Below are 25994 nucleotides of genomic sequence, written 5' to 3' on the forward strand. Positions count from 1 at the left end.
ATTTTAGTTTTCAAGTGGTTGGGAATTTTCCATATGTCTTCTCTTTTATAAATATTTATTTAGTGAATGCATTGATTCTCTCCTTTCCTAACGATGCTTGTATGACTCCCAAGGGCATGTGTTGGGGAAGGGTGTTAAGGGGGCTGACTAGAAAGGCTCTTTGTACTCTCACAGATGCCTGTGCCTACTTCCACTTTAATATTTCCCTTATTTATTTAACAGGTGTTTACGGTGGGCCATCTCTGTCCTAGACACTGGAGACATAGTGGAAAACAACAAAAAGGAAATTTTTATGGAGCTTGAGGTCTATAGAGGAAGATGGATAGTAATCCAAGAACGGGAAAAATACATGCAAAATGACAAATGGATTCTGTGCTACAAAGAAGAGCTGCATAGTACTACAGGAGTGGACACTAGGAGGTCTGACGGGTCTGGAGGGTTTCTCTGAGGAAGTACTAGATGAGATGATGCCTAACGGGTGTATAGGTGTGAAGTGGGGGCTGGTAGTGTGGAGGGAAGAAGGGGCTCCCAGAGGCGACGTGAGGCTAGAGACCTGGTACACAATGGGAATCACATCCTGTCTGACCAGCCTGAGAGCAATGGAGAGGCTGCCATAGAAGTAAGCCAGATTTGACTTGGCAACGACAGACAAGACTTTGGGAAGAGTTGAAAGTTTCTCAGTTGCGTCTGACTCTTTGTGACCCCATGGACTGTACAGTTCATGGAATTCTCCAGGCCAGAATACTGGAGTGGGTAGCCTTTCTGTTCTCCAGGGTATCTTCCCAACCCAGGGATCAAACCCAGGTCTCCTGCATTGCAGGTGGCTTCTTTACCAGCTGAGCCACAAGGGAAGCCCAAGAATACTGCAGTGGGTAGCCTTGGAAAGAAGTGGAAGCCCCTTTCCTTTCCTTCTACCTCTGGAGGGGAGCTCTTGTGGTTCCAGACCTGGGGGCTTTCCTGATCAGCAGGGCCTGTGAATGTGTGTTTCTAAATCAGTTTCTCATTTCCAAATGACATTGACAGTAGCCCACTTTGAGAACCACTGAGTTACGGGCTAGTTTCTCACTACATGTTTAGTAAATAAATTCATACTTATCAGCTTGAATGTGATATTGTGGCAGAAAATTCTGTTTAGCCTCTTTGACCAGGCAACCGCTTCATAGTATGTGGTCTTAGGCAAGTTAATTATTGTCCCTACTTCCTTCCTTCCTTCTGCTGAATTTTCCTTTAATTCAGCAAAAATTTCTTAAATATCTACATCATAAAAATACTTCAACTGTTGCTCAATTATTATATCCAAATAGCTAAGTGCCAAGACAAGGCAAGGCAGTATACAGCAGGATTCAAACGGTAATAGAATGCATTAGCAAGACTTTTTTTGAGCACCTACTTTGTGTTAACAACTTCCAGGCATGAAGGGTAGAGGCTCAGTACTGGGAGGGAAAAGAGATTAACAACAACAAAAAAGAAAGTGCCTATAATAATAAGTATAACATTTAAAAAATGTACCAGGCATTGTACTTTTCATGCAACATCTTTCAAGCTAGGTACTATTGTGAACTACTTGCCTAGGCTTAGAAATGTAGGATGACTTGTCCAGGGCTGTATAGCTGGTAAGTATGGAGCTATAATTTATATCCACTTTGTCTGGCTCTGGCATGTGGGCTTAGATTTAGCACAATTTTAGAGTGTACATAGTATGTAGGTGTTAAGAAAAATTATCCATTTATCCAAAACTTGGAAGTAAAGCAAAAGAATAACTATATGGAACTTGAATTTGCTTTTTCAGTTAACAAGTATGTCTTGGCAACCTTTTATTACAAGTAGATTTACCTACTTTTTAAATGTTGCATATTAGTCTCCATAGTTTGTTTTACTAGTTTTCCACATTGGACATTCTAGTCAATTCCACTTTTTGTTGTTGTAAATAATTCTGGCATAACCTTCTTTCCTACACAATTTTTTGTGCACATGAGCTAGTATTTCTTTGGGATGGAGACCCACAGTGGAATTTACAATCTATTGCATGAAATATGGCAACTCATTGTTTGGTGTTGTCCTGATTATTAGAAAGACTGAGCAGCTTTTAAAAATGTTTATTAGCTATTCAGATTTTATTTTCTGTGCATTGTCTATTTATTGTTTGTCCATTTTTCTATTAAATTGTCTTACTTTTCTTATTGGTTTTAAGAAGCTCTTTATTTATTTTGAATATTGATTTTTTGTTGAGTATGTTGCAACTATTTTATCTCAGTCTTTTGCTTGCAAAAGACAAGTCTAACTAAAAGAACTTTGCTTTTGGTATCTTTGTATATAGAAGAGTTTGGAAATTTTAATCTCTTGTTTTAATTTAGAGACTTTGGGAGGCAGAATACTTCAGAGTAGTTCAAAGTACTGGGTCTTAAGTCACAAGTTCCTAGCTTCCAATCCCATCTCTGCTATTTGTTAACTGTACCCAGTGAGCAACCTGGTTGGTGGGAAAGCCCTATTCGCTTGTATAGAAGAGGGGGAATAATAATACTTCTCTTGCTCATTGTAAGGATTAACGGGATGGAGTGTATAAAAATAGCTCGGTAATAATAATGACAGCTAACAGTTATTAACATTATGATCATGACATTTTAAATGCTTGGAACACTTTCGGGGGAAGTGAGTTGCCTAAAGACAGGCGCAAAGGCGAAAGGACCTTAACCTGGAGAACTCAGGTGAGGCAATTCGCCCTCCCCCCCTAAGCTCCGCCCCCTAGGGCTCCGCCTCTGGGTTCTGGCAGTTGCCTTGGCCACAGCTGGAATCCCTAAGCCTGAAGAGTGGAACTTGCACGTGATGGGCGCGCGTGACGCAAGGGGGCCGGGACTGAGAAGCAGGGTGCTCCGGGATAGGGTAGTAGGTTCGCGCGGAAGGGGCGGAGCAGGTCAGGAGGCGAGGTTTAGCGGGAGTCGGTCTAGGGGCCAGGCTTCCGCGTGCGTTGGTCTGGCGAGCGAGAACGCGCGGCGGGGGCGTGCCCGGCTGGCGGGGCGGGGCCAACTAGGGGGCGGGGCGGCGCGCGGCCTAACGGCGGCGGCGGCGGTGGCGGCAGCAGAGTCTCTGGGGTCGGCTAGCTTGGCGGCTACAGGTCCCGCAGCGGGGCCTGCGGGGGACCCGGGCCGCGAGTGGAGGCGGAGGTGCGCGGCAGCGGCGCTGGGCGATGGTGGGCGTCCCTGGAGCGGCCGCCTTCCAGCGTAAGCGGGGCGGGAAAGCGGGCGGCTGAGGGGGGCGTGTGAAGGCCTGCAGCTCCACAGGCGCGAGCCGGCGCGAGGCCAGGCTGGTAAACTGAGGCCCCAAGAAGGGCGGCAGATCCAAGGTCACCCGGCAGGCCGGGCCTTCCCGGGCTCCTAGGGCCGCCCAGGAGCCTCCTGCACCGCTCGAGAGCTCGGAGCTCGTGGTGTGCGCGAGTCTCTGGGCACCGCGGCCTCGGAGACCCGGCCGGGCCGGCGTCCATCTAACTTGCCGGCGGACAAGGATTGTTTTGTTCTCCTGGCGCCGGGGCCACTAAGTCCGGCCCTAGAGAAATATTACACACATCCAATTTCGAGGGATGTGTGGCGGATGGTGGAAGAGGCGAGGATGGCCCCTCTGAGGGGCCTGTTGAGTGCAGGCTCAGGGGTCTGACTGCCGGGGTTCACATTGCGGCTCCTCCGCTTACAGACGGTGACCTTGGGTCTCTCTGAGCCTCAGTTCCCCCTTCTGCAAAATGAAGGCGAGAAGAACATCTCCAGCCCTTCCCCACCCCGGTTCAGGGTTTTGTGAGGCCAAATAGGAGGCTTGATACGGACTCTGGCACATACAGGCGTGTAAACTGTCATTATTGTAATCGCTGTTAAACCTCATCCAGGGTGAACCTCACTCGGGAAAGCTCGAAATTCAGCTCTGATTGTGTATTTATTTGAGATTTTAATTTTATTTTAGGTTAGTCCTGCTTTATGATCCAGTTGTTTTTCTTACCTTCATTTCTCCTTTTCAGCATTTATTAACTGTACCTCCTAGAAATGTGAGATCTTTGGAGGAGGTGTGGGTCTCTTAATAAAATTTTCATTGTTTCTTGTTAGCAATAATAGCCATAATAGCCAACATTTTTTGAGCAACAGGCAGTTTGCATTCTATTCATTTGGTACTTACTAAATCATTTATTAAATAAAAAGAACCATTTTGGCCCTGGGAATATAGCAGCAAACTAGATAAACCAGACTCAAGATTTGAGTTTTAGCTGGGGGAAGGGAGAGAGACACGTTCAATGAGGAAACAGATAAATCCGTTTTGCATGTTTTCTGTCATTTAATCCTGGTAACATAGATAAGAATTAAGTATTTGTATATGCCCATTGTGCAGAGGATGAAGCTGAGGACGGGAGGAACCTTGTGGATTTAGCCTCAGAGCTCAGGTTCTTCCACCCATAAAAGGGGGGCTTTACACAGCCTCTCTTCTTTGTTTGATGCCCATTAAATGTTGGATTGAAGAAATGCAGAGTAGGTAGGTGGACCCAGCTAATGCCTCTTCATAGTCAAGTCTGCAGTTGCTGCTTTGGAAAGTTTAATCTATTCCTCTTGGAGTTTAACTCAGCAGAGACTAGCAGAGGTGACCTTTAGGTCTGACAAAGTTACACTATCTCTGTATAGTGGAAGGACCTTTAATATGAACTTAGATTTTTTTTTAATGCCCACATCCCTTTTATGCAGTTTTCTGTTTAAGCTCTAAAGTACAATTTTTTGGTTCTATTATGTAACTAAGGTTTGTTTTTTGTTTGTTTGTTTATAGTCTTCCTAAGAGAATTCTATATAACATTTCTAGGCAATGTGCTTAGTATGTTTTTTTTTTTTTAATCCGGAAGTATTTATAAGTTGCATTAAAATGTTGAGAGACTTTGTTTTTTTCCTGAAGAGAATTTTTTAAAATGAGGTTCTCATGATACAGTTAGGTTCTCATGATACAATGTATCTCATGATACATTGACCATCTGCTAAGCACCGGGACCTTGAGCTGATGTAGGGCTTCCAAATATAAATAAGAGCAAACTCTTACCTCTCTGAAGTTCACCTATAATCTTGATTGGCTAGTGTTTTTTAACTAAAGTGCTAGGCAGAGAGAATGGAGGAATTGAGTCCCTGGAGGAAATAGTCTAGAATAGTGGCCTCAAATGGTTTTAATGTTCTTTGTATCAGTAAATATGGTTGAGTATGCACACACATTATGTGTGTTTAAGTTACTATTACAGTGTTGACTGTACTGTCTATTATGTACATTTTATAACATGTGCAAAAATAGACGTTTTACAAAAGGATGAACTGAAACAAATATAAGTAGAAGTTCCAGTGTTTGGCTTTCCACACCCCAGTGTGTGAATAGTAACTGTGCTCCCTGTGGTGGAGACCACTGATCTTGTAGTTCGACCTTCCCCTCAACCCATGATGTCTGTTGAAATTCAGTTCTGAAGTTGTGCCTAGATTGAAATCCTGGGGTCTAGTCCTTACTAGCTTTGAGACTTTCAGCACTACTTAACCTTCCTGTGCACTTAATTTTCCTCTCTTGTAAAATTGAGAAGAGAGTTCCTGTCATCTCCTTTTCAGTTTTACTGTGATGACTTACTGTGATGTACATATTAGTAGAATGTATGTGTTAATATATGTAGAATACTTACACTGGGCCTGGCATACTGTTTTGAGTGCTATTAGTGGCTAAGGATACAGATGACTTGGAATCTCACAATCTAGTAGAAGTGAAGTGAAGTGAAAGTCGCTCAGTCGTGTCCGACTCTTTGCGACCCCAGTCCATGGAATTCTCCAGGCCAGTATACTGGAGTGAGTAGCTTTTCCCTTCTCCAGAGGATCTTCCCAACCCAGGGATTGAACCCAGGTCTCGCACATTGCAGGCAGATTCTTTACCATCTGAGCCACCAGGGAAGCCCCAATCTAATAGAGGTCCCGTACAAATACATGGATAATGATAAAGTTCTTTAAGTTCTCAAAGTAAAGGCTTTTGGGAATGCAGAGTAGGCACATTGTAATTGTTCTTTGAGGGTCCAAGTAAGGTTCAGGTAAGGAGGTGACATTTGGAAGGAGAGGGACTTCTTCCAGGAGAATGAGGCATGAACCTTTTTGGCTGAGGGTGTAGAGTGGAAACTGGGGGCTCTTGAGGGCTTGGTGAGTGGTTCTCCAGATCTGGACCTGTGGGAAACCTTGTTAATAGATAACAGTGAGTTCTGGCTGAAGTTATGCCTGCCAGGGGCTGGATGGCAACGAAACCTGTCCTCGAACTTTTCATAGCACAACAGCTCTTTCCTCTGGTGGCACTCATTCTGTCTTCTTACCATATCTTAAGATATGAGTGCAAACTCCTAAGTATTAAGTTCCTTGAGGGTTGTGATAGTATCTGCATTATTGTGATTTAATTTGCCTAGTAGGTAAGTGCAAAATCCACAAATGTGGAGAAAGATACGTAAATTCTTGAACCTAAAAGACTTCTGAACAGTTACAAGTGGGATGATAAATGACCATACTCAATTAGTGAAAAACTCACCCATAAATATTTTATGGTAGATAAGCAGTACTCTTCAAAAGGGGTGAGAACTGTCCCATTCAGTAACTCTTTCCTTATCTGGCACTTAGCCATTAGGATGAAAGAAGAGATGTGAAAGTGCACCAGGAAGACTCTCTGAGGTAGAATTAGGTCCCTTCTGTTGGCTCCTCCAGGTCCACTCTCCATCCTTTGCCACCCTGGGAAGCTGACTTACTTAGACTACATCAGCTGGCTTTCTTCCCATCTGAGGATATGGAATTTAATTATCCTGCTCCCTTCCTATGAGTGTTGTCTGTGTCTAGCTGTGTCCCTTGTTATTCTTCTGAAGGTAGTTCTCCCTACATGCATGACTCGCTCCTTCTGGTTTGGAAAGTTGGTATTTCCTTTGTTCTTCAGGCTTAGAGGTACCCTCACTAGTCCTAGGGTACTTATTCGAGCCCAGATCATAGCAGATTTAAAAGCAGCAAATGCACTTGGAGAGGAGAGAGGCTATTCCAGGTAAGAATACTGACAAGGAGAAACTGGGTCTCGTCTTTTCCCCTGGGTCATCACCTGCTGTGGCACACTGGTGTGTTCAGTCAGTTTTCCTCCCAGACTATCATGATATGAAAAGAAAAAATGGAATAAGATTAAAAACATCCATAACCTGTGACCACACAATAAAGACTAGTAAATTGCAGTTAGTAGCCTGTTTAAAACGACAGGGATAGACATGAGATAGGGCTTCCCTGAGAGCTCAGTTGGTAAAGAATTCGCCTGCAATGCTGGAGACCCCGGTTTCATTCCTGGATTGGGAAGATCCGCTGGAGAAGGGATAGGCTACCCACTCCAGTATTCTGGGGCTTCCCTTGTGGCTCAGCTGGTAAAGAATCTGCCTGCAATGCAGGAGACCTGGGTTCAATCCGTGGGTTGGGAAGATGCCTTGGAGAAGGGTACCCACTCCACAATTCGGGCCTGGAGAATTCTATGGATTGTATAGGCCATGGGGTCCCAAAGAGTTGAACACAACTGAGCGACTTTCACTTTCATACATGAGATAGATTGTTTGGCATAATGGAAAAAGCAGAATTTGGGTTTGAGGTTCCATTCTACTGGGAAGTTACTCTACCTCTGAGACCCAGTTGTTTGTTTATTTGATCTATAAATGAGGTTAACCCTTGCCTCATAATAATGATGACTAATATTGAATGTTTATTTTGGGCCACCTTTTGCCTTTTAATACTTTTATTTATATATCCTGTTTTACAAACTAGGAAATTGACTCAGATCTCACCTGTGCATGCTAAGTCTATTCAGTCATGTCCGACTCTGTGCAGCCCTGTGAACTAGCCTGCCAAGCTCCTCTGTCCATGGGATTCTCTAGGCAAGAATACTGGAGTGGGTTGCCTTTTCTTCCTCCAGGGGATCTTCCTTACCCAGAGATCGAACCCGCATCCCTTACATCTATCTGCATTGGCAGGTGGGTTCTTTACCACTGGTGCCACCTGGAAATACATAGAGCTAATAAATGAACAGTTTAAAATCTAGATCTTTTGTGACCACAGAGCCTGACTTCTTAACATTAAGGTAGCTGCTGAAAGCTTTTAGACTGGAAAGTGAAAGAAAGTGAAGTCGCTCAGTCGTGTCCGACTCTTTGTAGCCCACCAGGCTCCTCCGTCCATGGGATTCTCCAGGCAAGAATTCTGGAGTGGGTTGCCATTTCCTTCTCCAGGGCATCTTCCCGACCCAGGGATCGAACCCAGGTCTCCTGCATTGCAAGCAGACACTTTAACCTCTGAGCCATCAGGGAAGCCTTTAAACCAGAAAGGTGGTTTAAATAAGAGTACAGTGGATGCGTGTAGCACTAGGATAAAGATGAGTTAATTCCCTGAGTTCATACTTCCTCCAGGGTAAGGAAAACAGGAGGAAAGATGAGGAAGTAAAATTTCTTACTGCTGGTTTTAGCCTCAATTCTTAATTTTAGGGTATTGTTTTGAACTTCATAGAAAGTGATCATTCAGTTGTAAAGATTTACTTAAGATCCCTGAAAGTTTAAAGGCTGAGGGAGACTCTCTCCCCTAGTTATCGTTTCTGCTTTAGTAAAATTACAAAGAGGAGGGGTCTTTCTGGCGCTGTATTGACTGGCCCCATGTGCAATATGAGCTAGTATATTTACATGTGACAGAGTCTGTCTCTGGGTTTTATTATGGCTGGTTAAGTAACTTTTGCCTCTGTCTCTGGTTTTTGTCTCAGGCCTCTCCAAGGCCTTGAGGCTATCTGAAATTATAGCAGTTGGGGTATCATAAATTAAACTTGTAAAATGAGTCTATAGCAGATATGTCAACTGAATCTGACTTTAAGTCCAGTTGAATTCTTTAACAAAAAAGTCTTTGCTAGATTTTCTGCTGGGGGGCACTTTTCATATATGTTGTACTCAGTTGTGTCCAACTCTTTTTGAACCCATGGACTGTAGCCCGCCAGACTCCTCTGTCCATGGAATTTTCTATGGCAAGAATACTAGAGCGGGTTGCCATTTCCTACTCCAGGTGATTTTCCCAACACAGGATCAGACCCAAACCACTTATGTCACCTGCATTGGCAGGCCAATCTTTACCACTATGCCACCTGGGAACCTCCTTTCATGTATGTTATCTCTGTAATTCTTAAAACATCCTTGAGAGGGAGTTAGTATCTCTGTTTTACAGATGAGAAAATAAGTCTCAGAGAAGTTAAATAAATTCCCCTAGGTCACAGAGTTAACCAGTAGCAGACACACTATTCACACTTCGTTCAGTCCTGATAACTGAATTCACTGAGATCTGAGTCCAAAACCCACGTTTTTCACTCTCTGCCATGTGGCTGCTTCTTTTCACTAGCTAAACTATACGTTTTTAGACATATGTTCCCAAGGATCCCAGTGTTCCCTGAAGATACTTGATTTCCCGTCATTTTTCTTCAACACCTTTCTTTCCCTAACATCTTTTCTTATTTAAAAATATCCTGGGAATGGATATGGTTTAAAGAGTGCTGTATTAGATCTTGGTCTTGTTTAGAGGTATTCTGAATTGGCCTTAGCCCTGAATTAAAAACAGAAAACAAAAAGGCAGCAGAAACTCTCAGCAGCCTTTACCAATTCATCCCATATGTTTCCTGATTTTAGCAGTGAAGCACATGATGGCAGTGAACATCAAAAGCCCAAGAAATGTCCATGCTAATTTTGCATGGCCCTGTGAGGATCTGTCAAATATGGATCATCAAATATAGTATATGGACTATACAGTGAACCTTTACTTTGGAATGTGGCTCTTTAAAATATGGTTCTGCCCCTCTATTTTATATTCCTGTAATTAAATGCAGAAATCAAAGTAAAACTCAGAGGTACTCGAAGCTAGGTATCCTTCTGTCTGAATTGATAGCTTTGGAGTTGGCTAGACCTTTCAATTAAATTAGCTGATGGCGACAAATATGTAATCTGACCTCTCCAGCAATTCAAGTGAAATGTTAATACCAGGCATAGCAGAGTTCCCTTGACACACTGCTTTGACCTTTTCCTCTCATACAGATGTTTCCCTTATTCCTTTGTTAACTTAGCCATCTCAATGCAAAGGTCCTGCCTGCTTTTAATTTTTTGAAGCCACATGAGAACAGACATTCAGATAGCACAGATTTATTCATTGTTACCTTATATCCCTAGAGGTTCACTAATCAAAATCACCATTTCCTCTATTTCACATAGTTTTTAGCTGGTTTACTGTCTCCTTACCACTATCCTCTCCCTCTCCCATCCCCCATAGAAGTTAAAACACTAGTGATATTTTTTTCCACCAAAAATCTGGCAGTATTTCTTTGTCCTTAATATTGAGAAAGTGATTATGATTCATTTTGTTTCTCTCTTGAGAAGTTGCATCAACCTTACAGGGCAGAAGCTGGCAGAAAGCAAGTCTTAATGGCCTAAATTAAAAGTAGCAGTGGCTTAGAAGAGGCAGGTTCTGAGGTGGGGAAGAGGAGATGATGGTCTTAGCTCCTCTGGCATTCATTCACTAGCTGCCTGGAGCTGCTAGGAGCTTAGGAGTTCAAGTTTTCATAAGCTCCTCCTTAAGGGCTTTTCTTTAGTTGTGGCTCATGGGCTCAGCAGTTGTTCTTGGGCTCAGCAGTTGCGCCTTAGGGGCTCAGTGGCCCCAAAGCATGTGGGATCTTAGTTCCCTCACCAGGCATTGAACCACCATCCCCTGCACTGGAAGCTGGATTCTTAACCACTGGACCACCAGGGAGGTCCCTATATTCTTTTTACCTATGCATATTAATTTTTGAAACTAGAGTAAGTTACAAATATGATACTTCTTTACCCTAAATATGATAATGTATATTTTCAGTAAACTAAGACATTCTCTTATGTAACCACAACAATGTTCTTTCCAAAATCAGGAAATACAGATTGGTTATAATATTATTATCTAATATACTGACTTTATTCAAATTTTGCCATTTGTTTCAGTGTTTTTTATAGGGAAAATTTTTTCTAATCTAGGATCCAATCCAGGATCTGCATAAAATATTTGTTTAATCTCCAGTCTACTTAGTTTGAAAGAACCCTTCAGACTTATCTTTCATGATCTTGTCTTTTTTGAATGGTATAGGCTGTTTATTTCAAAGAGTGTCTCTCAATTTGAATTTGCCTTCCTTATGAATAGATTCAGATTATGCATTTTGATGGGAATATTGCAGAGTAATGTTATATCCTTCCCATTGCATCATATCAGGAAGCATTTGATATCCATTTGTTCAGTACTGATGATGTTAACTTTGATCACTTATTTAAGATGATGTCTGTCAGGTTTTTCCACTATAGAGTTTAATGTTTTCCTTTTTAGTTAGTAATGTTATGGGAGATGGTGAGTCCATGTAAATACCTTGATTTCATCAAACTTTTATCCAGTAGTTGTAACATCTGTTGATGTTTGCCTGAGTCAGTTATTACTATGATGGTTGTGCTTTCATATTACAGAACTGTGCTTTCAGTTTTTATTTTTTGCTTTTCAGCTTATCAGTTTTATTCTTTGCTTATTGGTTAATATTCTGCTGGAGAGCATTTTCTTACCTTTATTTGTATGTATTAATATGGATTCATATTTTATGCAGTAGGTCATAATCTGTTACTGTCATTATTTTTTGTGGTTTTCACATTGTCCCAGATTCGGCAGTGGGAACCCCTTCAAGCTAGCTTTTGACAAGTTCCTAACATTCTTGAACCAGTTCCTTTTTGGCACAAAAAAGATGTTCCAAGCTTATCTTCCTACCTGAACTTTGGAATCAGCTATTTCTCTAAAGTGTTTCTCTCCTAATTTCTGTTAGTGGATAAAATTATTTAGAAATCAAGATCTAGTTCCTATGTATGCTCATTGCTATAGGTTGTCATTGCTTTCAGATCCTTTCAATGGGCAGAGCTAAGAAATCTATGTCTATATATACACACATATATATATACACACACATATACACATACATATATATACACATATATCTAAGTTTATTTTTATTTTTATCTAAATATAATAAAAACTGAAACTGAGCAGAGAGCTCCTATGCCTGCAGTACTGAAAGCCAAACTCTGACAATAGGAGTTTGCAGCAAAGTATGGATTTCAAACCCACCTGGTCTTTGAGTTAGGGTTATGTTTTAGAGGAAGAACAAAGAGGCTGGGACTAATTGTTATGTGGCATTACTGTGACATTTCTTATTTGTAGTTTTGGGAAGTCAGGATGTCTCTGGTTTATGATTCTCCAGCCAAAGTGGTCCATGGCTCTGGGACCATTCATCTTGTACTGGAGAAGCAACCTGAGTTTGTACGTTAATGATGATGTTCATAATAGCAATTTTAGTTGCTTAATGATGTTGTCAGTAATAGCAGTTTTAGTCATCTGACTTTTGTTGATTAGTGTTCAGTTAGCACAAGCTTGAGTACTACAAGAGAGGGAATCAAATTTTGGATAGAGAGATTGATCATAAACTTGATAAGGAAACTTGGTTTCAGAATTGTGTGTTCATACTAACACCTCCAATACCACAGAGTTTATTTAGCCTTTATCTTATTTTTCCTGTATTTTTAAGCCCCTTCTCTTACCTAGGGATTGTAAACCTGACTCACATAATCCATAATGTATTTATTTGTCCAAACCTAGAATATACTGAAAATAGCTCCAAGATTGCTAACCCATGTTACTATGAAATTCAGTTTATAAACCTCTTTGTTTATAGTTTTTTTGTCTTTAGTCTAAGGGTATGTGGTCAGTATATTGAACTCAGAAGTTACTTTGGGATAACTTCTCAGTGATTTAAGAGCATTGAAACATGTATACTATCATATGTGAAACAGATCACCAGTCCAGGTTCGATGCATGAGACAGGGTGCTCAGGGCTGGTGCACTGGGATGACCCAGAGGGATGGGATGAGGAGGGAGTTGGGAGGAGGGTTCAAGATGAGGAACACATGTATACCCATGGCTGATTCATGTCAATGTATGGCAAAAACCACTACAATATTGTAAAGTAATTAGCCTCCAATTGAAATAAATTAAAAAAAAAATTAAATGTAACAAACATACTAAAAAATAGATGTAACTCAACTTATAGAAATTTGATGTATCAATTCAGTCCTCAGTCGTGTCGGACTCTGTGACCCCATGAACTGCAGCACGCCAGGCCTCCCTGTCCAACACCAACTCCCGGAGTCTACCCAAACCCATGTCCATCGAGTTGATGATGCCATCCAACCATCTCATCCTCTGTCGTCCCCTTCTCCTCCTGCCCTCAATCTGTCCCAGCATCAGGGTCTTTTCAAATGAGAAGTCAGCTCTTCGCATCAGGTGGCCAGAGTATTGGAGTTTCAGCCTCAACATCAGTCCTTCCAATGAACTCCCAGGACTGATCTCCTTTAGGATGGACTGGTTGGATCTCCTTGCAGTCCAAGGGACTCTCAAGAGTCTTCTTCAACACGACAGTTCAAAAGCATCAATTCTTAGGCGCTCAGCCTTCTTCACAGTCCAACTCTCACATCCATACATGACCACTGGAAAAACCATAGCCTTGACTAGACGGACCTTTGTTGGCAAAGTAATGTCTCTGCTTTTGAATATGCTCTCTAGGTTGGTCATAACTTTCCTTCTAAGGAGTAAGCATCTTTTAATTTCATGGCTGCAATCACCATCTGCAGTGATTTTGGAGCCCAGGAAAATAAAGTCAGCCGCTGTTTCCCTGTCTGTCTGCCATGAAGTGATGGGACCAGATGCCATGATCTTCGTTTTCTGAATGTTGAGCTTTAAGCCAACTTTTTCACTCTCCTCTTTCACTTTCATCAAGAGGCTTTTTAGTTCTTCTTCACTTTCTGCCATAAGGGTGGTGTCATCTGCATATCTGAGGTTATTGATATTTCTCCTGGCAATCTTGATTCCAGCTTGTGCTTTCTCCAGCCCAGTGTTTCTCATGATGTACTTTGCATATAAGTTAAATAAGCAGGGTGACAATATACAGCTTTGACGTACTCCTTTTCCTATTTGGAACCAGTCTGTTGTTCCATGTCCAGGTCTGACTGTTGCTTCCTGACCTGCATACAGGTTTCTCAAGAGACAGGTCAGGTGGTCTGGTATTCTCATCTCTTGAAGAATTTTCCACAGTTTATTGTGATTCACACAGTCAAAGGCTTTGGCATAGTCAATAAAGCAGAAATAGATGTTTTTCTGGAACTCTCTTGCTTTTTTGATCCAGCAGATGTTGGCAATTTGATCTCTGGTTCCTCTGCCTTTTCTAAAACCAGCTTGAACATCTGGAAGTTCACGGTTCACGTATTGCTGAAGCCTGGCTTGGAGAATTTTAAGCATTACTTTACTAGTGTGTGAGATGAGTGCAATTGTGAGGTCGTTTGAGCATTCTTTGACATTGCCTTTCTTTGGGATTGGAATGAAAACTGACCTTTTCCAGTCCTGTGGCCACTGCTGAGTTTTCCAAATTTGCTGGCATATTGAGTGCAGCACTTTCACAGCATCATCTTTCAGGATTTGAAATAGCTCAACTGGAATTCCATCACCTCCACTAGCTTTTTTTGTAGTGATGCTTCCTAAGGCCCACTTGACTTCACACTCCAGGATGTCTGGCTCTAGGTGAGTGATCACACCATCGTGATTATCTGGGTCATGAAGATCTTTTTTTGTATAGTTCTTCTGTGTATTCTTGCCACCTCTTCTTAATATCTTCTGCTTCTGTTAGGACCATACCATTTCTGTCCTTTATTGAGCCCATCTTTGCATGAAATGTTCCCTTGGTATCTCTAATTTTCTTGAAGAGATCTCTAGTCTTTCCCATTCTGTTGTTTTCCTCTATTTCTTTGCATTGCTGAGGAAGGCTTTCTTATCTCTCCTTGCTATTCTTTGGAACTCTGCATTCAAATGAGTATATCTTTCCTTTACTCCTTTGCTTTTTGCTTCCCGTCTTTTGACAGCTATTTGTGTCTGTATATATATATATATATATATATATATATATATATATATATACGTATGTTGGAGAAGGCAATGGCAACCCGTTGGAGAAGGCAACGGCACCCCACTCCATTACTCTTGCCTGGAAAATCCCATGGATGGAGGAGCCTAGTAGGCTGCAGTCCATGGGGTCGCTAGGAGTTGGACGCAACTGAGCGGCTTCCCTTTCACTTTTCACTTCCATGCACTGGAGAAGGAAATGGCAACGAACTCCGGTGTTCTTGCCTGGAGAATCCCAGGGACGGGGGAGCCTGGTGGGCTGCCGTCTATGGGGTCGCATGGAGTCGGACACGACTGAAGCGACTTAGCAGCAGCATATATATATGTGACTGGTTGGTTTTGGCACATAGTGAAATTTAAATATTTTTGTCTTGTGAAAAAGGCAGAGTGATTTGCTGTTGAGTGGTTGGCCTTTGAAATTCCAAGTAAGGAATTTAAGAGTGCTCATTTCTCAGATACATTTGTAGGTGAGAACTGTAGGTTGCCTTTTTTGGAGTTTTGGAATGGGGAGAGCATTGGAAGGAAGTAGGTGGCTGTGAATGAAAGTCAAGTAGTAGTGACTGCTGGAGTGAGCACTGTCAAAATAATGAAACTAGTGATTAAAGAGAGAGAATGGTTTCTCTGAAAACAGGGTATCCCTGTAAAGCCTCCTCAGAGAGGTTTAACCCAGCAGTTGTTAGGTGGTTTAGCTAAAATTTCTTAAGCAAATACTGAACCAAACTGAGCATAAATATTGTGATAATTAACTATTCCTTTTTCCCCCAGATGTGTAAACGGAGTAGTTTAGTTTTTCTTTCTCTTTTAGTCATGTTTTTGAGGTATAATTTACATATAGTAAACTTTATTCTTTTTTAAGGGTACAGTTCTGTGAGTTTTGACAAATAGATGCAATTGTAATCATCACACCAACCAAGATATAGATTATTTCCATCATCCCCAATAGTTACCTCATGCTCCTTTCCCTTCATTTGGCAGCCCCTACTAACTACTATAGGAGAAGGCAGTGGCACCCCACTCCAGTACTGTTGCCTGGAAAATCCCATGGACGGAGGAGCCTGGTAGGCTGCAGTCTATGGGGTCTCGAAGAGTCGGACACAACTGAGCAACTTCACTTTCACTTTTCACTTCCATGCATTGGAGAAGGAAATGGCAACCCACTCCAGTGTTCTTGCCTGGAGAATCCCAGGGACGGGGGAGCCCGGTGGGCTTCCGTTATGGGGTCACACGGAGTCGGACATGACTGAAGCGACTTAGCAGCAGCAGCAGCAGCAGCTAACTACTATACTAGTTTTTGCCCCTCTAGTGGTTTCTATCTTTCTCTCTAGTTTTTTGCCTTTTCCATGTCATATGAATGAAACTGTACGATATGTAGCCTTTGTATCTGATATCTTTCACTTACTATAATTGTTTGAAAATCATCCATGTTGTATATATCTGTAGTTCCCTTTTATTGCTGAGAAGCATTCCACTGTATGGATATATTGTAATTTTTTAAATCAGTCTGTCTACTAGTTAATGGACATTTGTGTTGTTTCCTGTTTTGATGATATGAATGAAACTCTAAACATTTATGTCTTTTGCACACATGTCTTCATTTCTCTTGGGTAAATACTTAGGAGTGGGTTTGCTGGGTTCTAGGTAATTTCGTGTTTAACATCTTAAGAAATGCCCAAAGTATTTTTTGAAGTGGCTGCACTGTACCATTTTGCATTTTTACTAGAGATCTATGAGAGTTCCATTTGCTGGTTGGGTGTTTTACTTTTAGAATTAGTTGTTAAAGAAACAGTGTATTTGGGTAAAATCAATTTTGGTTGTCTTGTTTCTACTTAAAGGCATATTCTCTTTTATAATATAGAGTCTGTCTTCTGTTGGAGTCAACACAGTCATTTCTTATTTACATATCATTAACAGAAATAATAGCAACTACCACTTAAATGTCAGAATAGTTTTCACACATCTGATTTTTACAGCAATCAGTGAGTAGTAGTATTCTCATCCTCTTATTTCATATAAAGTTCAGGAGTAAGGTGATTTGGTCACTATCACACAGATAGAATGCAAGGGTGTAGGTTTTTGGGAGTTGAATCTGTGAGGGGACGTTGTTTTCTTTTTGGTTAGATGTGTAATAAGTGAAAACATGGGTATCATCCCAGTGCTTCCTTTTATCTTCAGCTCACAAGCAGTGCAACCTTGGACAATTCATATTTGGATTTTGAATGGCTTTTATCATCTGTGAAAAATGGACAGCTATACCATCCCTGTCTACCTGACAAGATGAGAATCAATTGAGGAATTGTAAAAGCATGTTCTAGACACTATTTGTTATTAGATCAATGATTTTGTAATGCATGAATATATTTTAGATGTTTAAACAATACAGATAAAGTAAAAATCCCCTTTATAGTCTTAAGTGAAGCTGTTCATGTAACAACTATATTGTGGAGCCGTTAGCCGCAGGGATGGTTCTAGGTGCTGATGGTTCTAGGGGCTTCCCAGGTGGATAAAATTCAGTCCCTGTCTTCAAAGATCTTCCAAAAAAAAAAATAATAAAAAAAAAAAGATCTTCCAGTTTGTCTTGCCCTGTATGTCCTAACATAGATTTTTGTTGATTGCTCTTGTAGTGAAAGCTTTGACAACTGGGTTTTAATTAAGTTCAGACAGTGATTGTCCATCTTTTTCTCTTATAACTGATGCTGTTGGGGAGAGTTGTATTGGGAAATACTGAAGCAAAGATTCTGGTTCAATTGATGGAGGTAGTGAACTTCTTGGGGAGGAGATGGGATGCCAGACATGCCTCCGAGCCACTGAGCACATTAACTGTAGTCATGGATACCAATGCTTGAATTGTTCTGAGCGTCCTATAGGTCTCTAAATAGTCCATGCTAATTTTGTGGCTGTTGGACTCTAAGGAATGATTAGATAAATAAGGAGAGTTTCCATTAAAGCCATGGTTTTTAAATAGAAATTTGAAATCCTAGAATCAATTGTTGATTATCTTTTTCTTGAGTCTCTTGGTTCTCTTTATTCTGCTAATTGAGTTCAATAAATCATTTATTTCAGGGGCCGAAATGGCAACCCACTCCAGTATTCTTCCCTGGAGAATCCCATGGACAGAGGAGCCTGATAGGCTACAGTCCACGGGGTCGAAAAGAGTCGGACACGACTAAGCGACTTCACTTTCACTAATATCTGTATTCTACTGTGACCCAAGCTAGTTACACTAGAAGGTGAACTTTTTTTAAAAAGATATTTTGTTTATTTAGTGGTGGCATGTGGAATCTAGTTCCCTGACCAGGGGAACGTTTATTAAGCCCCTAGTACAGGACGCTGGCAGATATAAAGAGAATTCTAAAGTGCCAGAGAAGTTTAAAAGTTGTTCAGTGGTGGAGGGAGGAACAGATTGATGTTTCATTATCAATGGTAAGCAGTAATAATAGCATGATAAGAACCACCACCGATAGGCATCTGACCTAACGTATGTGCATGTATGTATGGGTGTGTTTCAGAAAAGGCTTCTCCAACAACTGTTTAAAAAATATCAGGTTTTGGTCTGGTAGTATATTTACATAATTCAACAATTAAAAGGTACAAAGGTTATTTAGTGAACTGTCTCCTTCACCTCTGTGCTCCAGCCAACACTTGCCTTCCTTGGAGGCAGCTAGCATTACTAGTCTCTACTGTATCCTTGCAGATATATTCTTGTAGGCCGTATAATACCATAGATAAAAGAACTTCCTCTTTCTGCATTGTATTTCATTGTATGGATGCATAATACTTTTTTTTCTACAGTCCACTACTGATGAACATTTTACATGCCAATCTTTTGCTGTTAGAAACAGTGCTGCATAGCTTTGTAAAAGATGCCATTTCATAAATCTGCTGACTAGATTCCTAGAAGTAGAACTGCTTGGACAAAGGGTACAATTTGTATAATTTTGATAGATGTTGCCAAATTACTCTCCATAGATGATATATCAATTGTTTTTACTTCTAACAACAAAGTGTGTGACCCAAGTAAAGAAAGGGTAAGAGATGGGAAAGCTGAGTCTGGACCAGGTTTTGGGGGAGGGATTGAAAATATGTTATTTAAAGTATAAAGTGCTAGGTGAAGAAGGGTAGAAGAAGATGAGAGTAGAGAACCAGGCAGGGAACAGGTTTATGCTTGGATTTTATTCCGTAGCTAATGGAGAACAACAGAAAGGATGAGGGAATGACGTCGTTACAATTGTATTCTAAGTAGAGCACCCTGGTGGCTCTGTGAAGTTGCATTTGAACGGGCAAGACAGAAGCAGTTAAAATAATTTTGGTTAATGCAATAGCTTTGTCAGACCATGTGTTTCAGTTTGGGGTTTGGAAACTAGAAGGGATATAGTGTGCTAAGGGAGATAGAGGATATGGATTTAAAAGAGGAAGAGTGTATCTCACTGAAAGTAGCAAGAAAGGCTTCACTGAATATTACTTAGTTGCATTTTGATGGGTGGGTCCATCTTGGATTGGTAAATACAAAGAGGGAGAAATGGAATAAAGAAAATCATGCCAGGGCCTGATACTGGAATAAGCCAGCAATAGGCAAACTTTTTCTATAAAGAGCTTAATAGTAGATATTTTAGGCTTTATGGAACACATAATGGATTCTGTCACATATTCTCCTCCTCTTTTTTTTTTAAACAACTTTAAAAATATAGAAATTGCTAGCCTATAGCCATTACTGAAATAGGCCATGGGCAAGGTTTGTATAAGAGTGGGATGGGAAATGGCCTTAGTTACTAACTCTTGGTCTGGAAGGTACAGGATGTACTAATAAAAGCAAGAGTAAAGGCAGGTTGAGGCAGAACTGTGGGACACTTTGAATATCAAGCTAAAGAATTTGTTCCTAGGTTAGACTCACTGAGGAATCATCTATCATATTGACTCTGAGATGGTGACATTTTGCCTGGTACTGTAAGCTTACTGTATTATCAGCTGTAAAAAGCCTGGCTGGGAGAGCTGTCTTGTGTAGACATTTGTGTTGCATGCATATACTGCTGATGAATTGCCCGATATTAGCATGAAGTACTGAGTGAGGTCTTACCCACTTACCGGGGCTTTCCTGGTGGCTTAGTGGTAGAGAATCTCTCTGCCAATGCAGGAGACATGGGTTCAGTTCCTGGGTCAGGAAGATCCCCTGGAGAAGGAAATGGTAACCCACTCCAGTCTTCTTGCTGGGAAATCCCATGAACAGAGGAGCCTGGTGGGCTGCAGTCCATGGGGGGGGGTCACAAGGAGTTGGACATGACTCAGTGACTAAACAACAACATCTCATTTTATGAAACTGCTTTTATCAGCACAAAGACCAAGACTAGGTACTCTGCTCTTGCTGCCTCTAAGTCCTTGAACTCATTTTGAGCACCTTATGTGTACATAGTGGGTGTGCAGGTTTTTGTTGAGGCAAAAGAATGCTCTAAATATAGGAAATTCAACAGATAAAGGATCTCTGAGATTCTTCTCATTCCACAGTCTTGTGTGTCCATGAATTCAAAGGCAATAAATCCTGAGGAAACCCTCAACATAAAATCCTCAGACCATCCACCAGACATGGTATCTGACAACCTTTAACAACTGCTTCTTTATTCCTTTTGGTGGCCAAAGTGAATAGGATAACTATGCAGACTATTAGGGCATGCAAAGTTTGGAGACAACAATTTATCCGTCATGTTTTTTTTTCTCTAGCTTCATTCACTTTATTCTTCTCATATAAAATTATGTGGTAGCTACAGCTGGAGCCTGGGTCCTCTGCACAGAGACTCTTTACAAGATGGGCAGTGAATTCTGATACAGAGACTTAGCGAATACTGTCTCTTTCTGGAGATCAGGGATGAGGTAACTGTGAGTCTTGGAAATGGTGTCAAAAATGGCCTTGGTGAAGTTGCCCAAGGTGGCAGTGCAGCCGCTGGCAGAGGAGGAGTCATCAATGCCAGCCATCATCAGGAGCTTGGGCACAGGGGCTGAGACAGTACCAGTGCCCCTGGGGGCAGGGATGAGGTGCACCAGCAGAGAGCCACAGCGGCCAGTCACCCTGCAAGGGACCATGTGGGGCTCCAATCTTTTTCCCCCAGTAGCCGTCTCATCACACAGGGATGATGGAGAGCTTGGCCAGGATGATGGCTACCTCCATAGAGTACTTGATGCCCAAACTGACATGCCCTTGAGTAACTCCCGACGGTGACAGATGCCTTGAACCTGGTCTGCTGGTCAGTACAGGTCTGCTTAATTAAGGGATGCTCCCAGGAAAAAGTGAGCGATCTCAGATTCCTTGATAGCAGAGAGAAGAAATAGATCTCCTCCAGGGACTTGATCTTCATTTCTTTGACCAGGCAGCCCAGCTTGGTAATGGGGAGCCACTTGTCCTCTCGGCCTTGCCTCTGCGAGGTCCACGTTCTCTGCCTTGGCCTCAACCCTGGCCCCAGATGCCACTGCCAAAGCCTCCGCAGAAGCTACCATGGCCTCCCATTCCAGGGCCCCCGGGGGCCTCCTCCGGGCCCTCCCACAGCACCAGCGTCATCTGCCATTTGGTGTTTTTACAGAGCAGTGCCATCTTTTCTAATTAAGGCTGTTATTTCCATTTTGAAGCAATTGAAATTTCCCAGTTTTTTAAAGCACATGTTGGTTGTGGCAGTGAAAGCTGTAAATGCAGTAATCAAAGCTTTTTTGATTGTAGCACATTTTCAGATTTGGAACTAAGTCTAACAGGGTTATATGGATGGTTGATAAAGATTATAAACTTAGAAGGATCTATTAAGACTTCTTTCAGAAATAAGAAATTGGGATCCCATTAGGGCTTAATTGGTTTCACTTCAGTTTTTACTTGGAGGCTGCTGAAGAGTTAATTTATTGTGCAAGGGTTTGGCCGTGTGTGGAGCACAGATTTATTTTAAGGAAAGGATCTCTTTGTATGTTTATGCATTTGTGAGATCAGTCCTGTTTACATATGAACCTGCTTCTCAATTATAGGGAAAACAGGCAGACAGTTGATGCCAATTAAATATTAGAACATGACACTGATTTTGGTTCCACACATTAAGGGGGAAAACAGGGCTAAAGGTTTTACTAAACTTACCCTGAATGCTGACATTCGAAAATAGAAACCATTGGGGAAAGGTCTGTCAGTAACAGATGAGTAAATTTTTCTCATTTGAATAGGTCCTTGTATCTAGTTAGATATTAACAGTATTGTGTAGTGAGAAAGGATCTTTAGGTTGATTTTCTTAACACTTAGGGGCTTCCCTGGAAGCTTCACGTTCTAGGAATTCTGGTTCTAGGTGAGTGATCACACCACTGTGATTATCTAGGTCGTGAAGATCTTTTTTGTATAGTTCTTCTGTGTATTCTTGCCACCTCTTCTTAATATCTTCTGCTTCTGTTAGGGCCGTACCATTTCTGTCCTTTATTGAGCCCATCTTTGCGTGAAATGTTCCATTGGTATCTCTCATTTTCTTGAAGAGATCTCTAGTCTTTCCCATTCTATTGTTTTCCTCTTATTCTTTGCGCTGATTGCTGATTAATTGATTAATATATTCAGGTGGTGATTAACTAAGTATTAACTAAGTGTGTTAGCTAGAGAGAAGAGGGTGGTGGGGAGTGCAGTTAGATGCAATGGTTAGGAAAGACTTCTGTGATCAAATGCTATTTGAGCAAAGACCTGGAGAAAATAGGCTGCTGCTGCTGCTGCTAAGTCACTTCAGTCGTGTCCAACTCTCTGGCAACCCACCAGGCTCCCCCGTCCCTGGGATTCTCCAGGCAAGAACACTGGAGCGGGTTGCCATTTCCTCCTCCAATATGAAAGTGAAAATAGGCTAGCTATGTGGATATCTGGAAGAGGAGCAGTCAGCAAAGGGAAGCAAGTGTCTAAAGCTCTGAGGAGGGGTATGCTCGATAAGTTCATGAAGCAGCAAGGAGGCTGGTTTGCCCAACAAACTGGAAACACTGTAGGGGCCATAGAGGTAGAATGTCAGAAGGTAAAGCGGAATCAGAGCGTGTGGGGTCTGAAGAGTCAGGGAAGGATTTTGGATTTTCTAAATGAGGTAGGAGACTGTTGGAGGGTTTTGAGTAGGGGGAGACTTGATCTCCTTTATCTATCTTTTAAAGAGTTCACTCTGCTCTTGGAGAAAATACTAATGGCAATGGTGGAAGCAGGAATGTAAATTCAAACTATTGTAAATATAAGAACAAGAAAAATTATTGCTATGGGCCAAGAGAGAGAAGTTGATTTGGATCAGAATATTTATTAATGGGGGAGGTAAGGAGAAATCGTTGAATTCAGGATATTTTGAAGGTGCAGCTGATAGAATTTGCCCCAGTGGCTTGGCTAGAATTTGCCTCAGTGGGTGATTGTGTGTCAAGGATGACTCCAAGATTATTGACTTAAACTGCATCTTTACTGATTTGAGAAAAACGAGTGTTGAGAAAGACTGGGGAGATGGTTGAAGCCCCAGGTAAGTTTAGGCTGGGATGGGGAACCAAGAATTTGAAATGGGACATTTTGTATATGGAGAAGGCAACGGCACCCCACTCCACTACTCTTGCCTGGAAAATCCCACGGACGGAGGAGCCTGGAAGGCTGCAGTCCATGGGATCTCGAAGATTTGGATACGACTGAGTGACTTCACTTTCACTTTTCACTTTCATGCATTGGAGAAGGAAATGGCAACCCACTCCAGTGTTCTTGCCTGGAGAATCCCAGGGACGGGGGAGCCTGGTGGGCTGCCGTCTATGGGGTCGCACAGAGTCGGACACAACTGAAGCGACTGAGCAGCAGCAGCAGCATTTTGTATATGAGGTATCTGTTAAATATCCAACTGGAGATGTTGAGTAGACAGCAGGCTATGTGAATAAGATGATGGGGAATTCCCTGGCAGTCTAGTGGATAGGACTCTGTGCTTTTACTGCCCGGGCAGGTTCATTCCCTGGTTGAAGAACTAAGATCCTGCAAGCCACACAGCTCAGTTTAAAAAAATGGTGAATGAAAATAGAGACTGGACCTAACAAGACCTTTGCAGTGAACAGATGAATTCTCTTTATCATATGAATGTTTGTAAAACAAATTATTTGGAATTTAGATTATGCAGACTTTTCTGGTGTTTTTGTGAGAGCTATTTGACAATGAAGTAATATATTAGGAATTTATTGAGAAAGTTCCTGGGTTGTTCTTTGCAAAATCTGTGGCCGAAATTTATTAGACTTTGTATATATTTAATTGGCAATTCCCAGGTGGCGTCAGTGGGAAAGAATCCACCTGCCATTGCAGGAGATGCAAGAGATATGGGTTTGATCCCTAGGTCTGGAAGATCATCTGGAGGAGGAAATGGCAACCCATTCCAGTTTTCTTGCCTGGAAAATTCCATGGACAGAGGAGCCTGACGGGCTACAATTCGTAGGATCACAAAGAATTGGACACATTTGAGCACGGACTCATTGTAGATTTAATCTACTCTACCATAGTTTATATTGTCGGTTATTCCATGTAAAATGATCATAGTGACCTTAGAAGATCTGTATGATTATTAAGTATATTGTGAATTATTTGAAGGAAGAAAGCTTTAACCATAAACATAAAGCTTTATGTTTTATCACATATTTGTAATTTGTACCTACATTGAAAAATAGTGGTTTACATGAGGATTTCATATAGATTATTTTATTCAATGCTCACAACAGGCTGATTTGTACTGTTGCCATATCCCACTTTATAGTTGAGAAAACAGAGGCTGCATGGATAATGAACTGACACTCAGGGCATGTCTCTCTGTTTAGGTAGTAGAGACAGGACCTGAACTCCTCAGAATTATATAGACTAACTCTGTTAGCTACCATGTTCCATTTCTCTGCTATGCTGAATCTGTGATAATTTATTATAATAAACTATAATTTATTATAATAAATTTTAATTTATTATAATTATATAATTTTTGAAAGATAGTTTACAAAAGTAACTTGACAGTCTCATAAAAAATTTATAGCAAATTGTAGTCAAAAGTAAAAATACCATTTCACCTCATCACTGAAAGTTTGTATTTCCAGACTTTTTGGAATACCTTTACAGACATCTGTAAAACATATGAATGTATAATTTATTTTATAAATGGAATCATAATATTTTGTGGAGTCTTTCTAATTTCCAGTCAGATGAGCAGTCCACAAAACCATTCTGTCAGACCTTTGCTTTAAACAAGAGCAAAGACATTTATCTCTTCTGCTATCTTAAGTACCTTGGAACATATTTTTATGAATGACTGCAGCTTTCAGTATTGATTTGTTCAGTGTTAGTAGTGAGATGTCTTCAAAGTGATCATACCTTTCATCTCAGAGAACTTTCCAAATGCTCTGTGAAAAAGGCAAATATATGACCAATTGCTTCTTGAGGTTGCCAAGAACCGTTCAAATCCTTTTCCCTTTCTCAGAAAGTGCAGGCTGGTCCACTTCGGAGCAGCTGGCTCTTGCAGATGCGCCTGTTACCTGTAGTTGTAGGAGATGATGTCTCTCCATGTGTCTGGTAGTAGAAAAAGGAATTAATGAACTTGTAACTAAAATAGAACAGTGCCAGAAGTGAAAATAGGTCCTTTCTGCTATTGATGACGTAGAGAAGGAAAGCTTCAGGTGGATCAAACTCTCCAGGCCAGTCACAGGAATCTTGCCATTTTTAGCTCATTAATGCCATAAAGGTATTTTGGTGATTATTTTCACCAATGTAAACTAATACATGTGACAGATCATGCATTTTGCTTTTTATTTATTTATTGTTTTTTTAACAAATACAGTTGATTTACAATGTTGTGTTAGTTTCTTATGTAAAGTGATTCAGCTATACATATATTCTTTTTCATTATAGTTTTTTACGAGATAATGAATGTAGCCTTCTCTGCTGACAGTAGGATCTTGTTGTTTGTCTGTTTTATGTAT

General features: G+C 41.2%; 1 protein-coding gene and 1 pseudogene across 4 annotated transcripts in view; one reads left to right on the forward strand and one right to left on the reverse strand.

Moving 5' to 3' along the window:
- The first annotated feature begins 3072 nt into the window (after positions 1 to 3072).
- The window catches only part of CBFA2T2 (CBFA2/RUNX1 partner transcriptional co-repressor 2), a 144039-nt gene continuing 121117 nt past the window's right edge, over positions 3073 to 25994 (forward strand). For all 4 annotated transcript variants that reach the window (XR_003037873.2, XM_002692301.7, XM_010811664.4 and 1 more), the window contains exon 1: positions 3073 to 3218. Coding sequence is in view for 3 of the 4 variants with exons in the window: in XM_002692301.7 (XP_002692347.3) it covers positions 3185 to 3218 (34 nt within the window). In the remaining variant the exon portion in view is untranslated. The remainder of the gene's footprint in view (positions 3219 to 25994) is intronic.
- On the reverse strand, positions 20702 to 21774 carry LOC101901940 (small ribosomal subunit protein uS5-like; annotated as a pseudogene).

Source organism: Bos taurus, chromosome 13 (genome assembly GCF_002263795.3).
Source record: "Bos taurus isolate L1 Dominette 01449 registration number 42190680 breed Hereford chromosome 13, ARS-UCD2.0, whole genome shotgun sequence".
In the NCBI taxonomy this organism is placed as follows: domain Eukaryota; kingdom Metazoa; phylum Chordata; class Mammalia; order Artiodactyla; family Bovidae; genus Bos; species Bos taurus.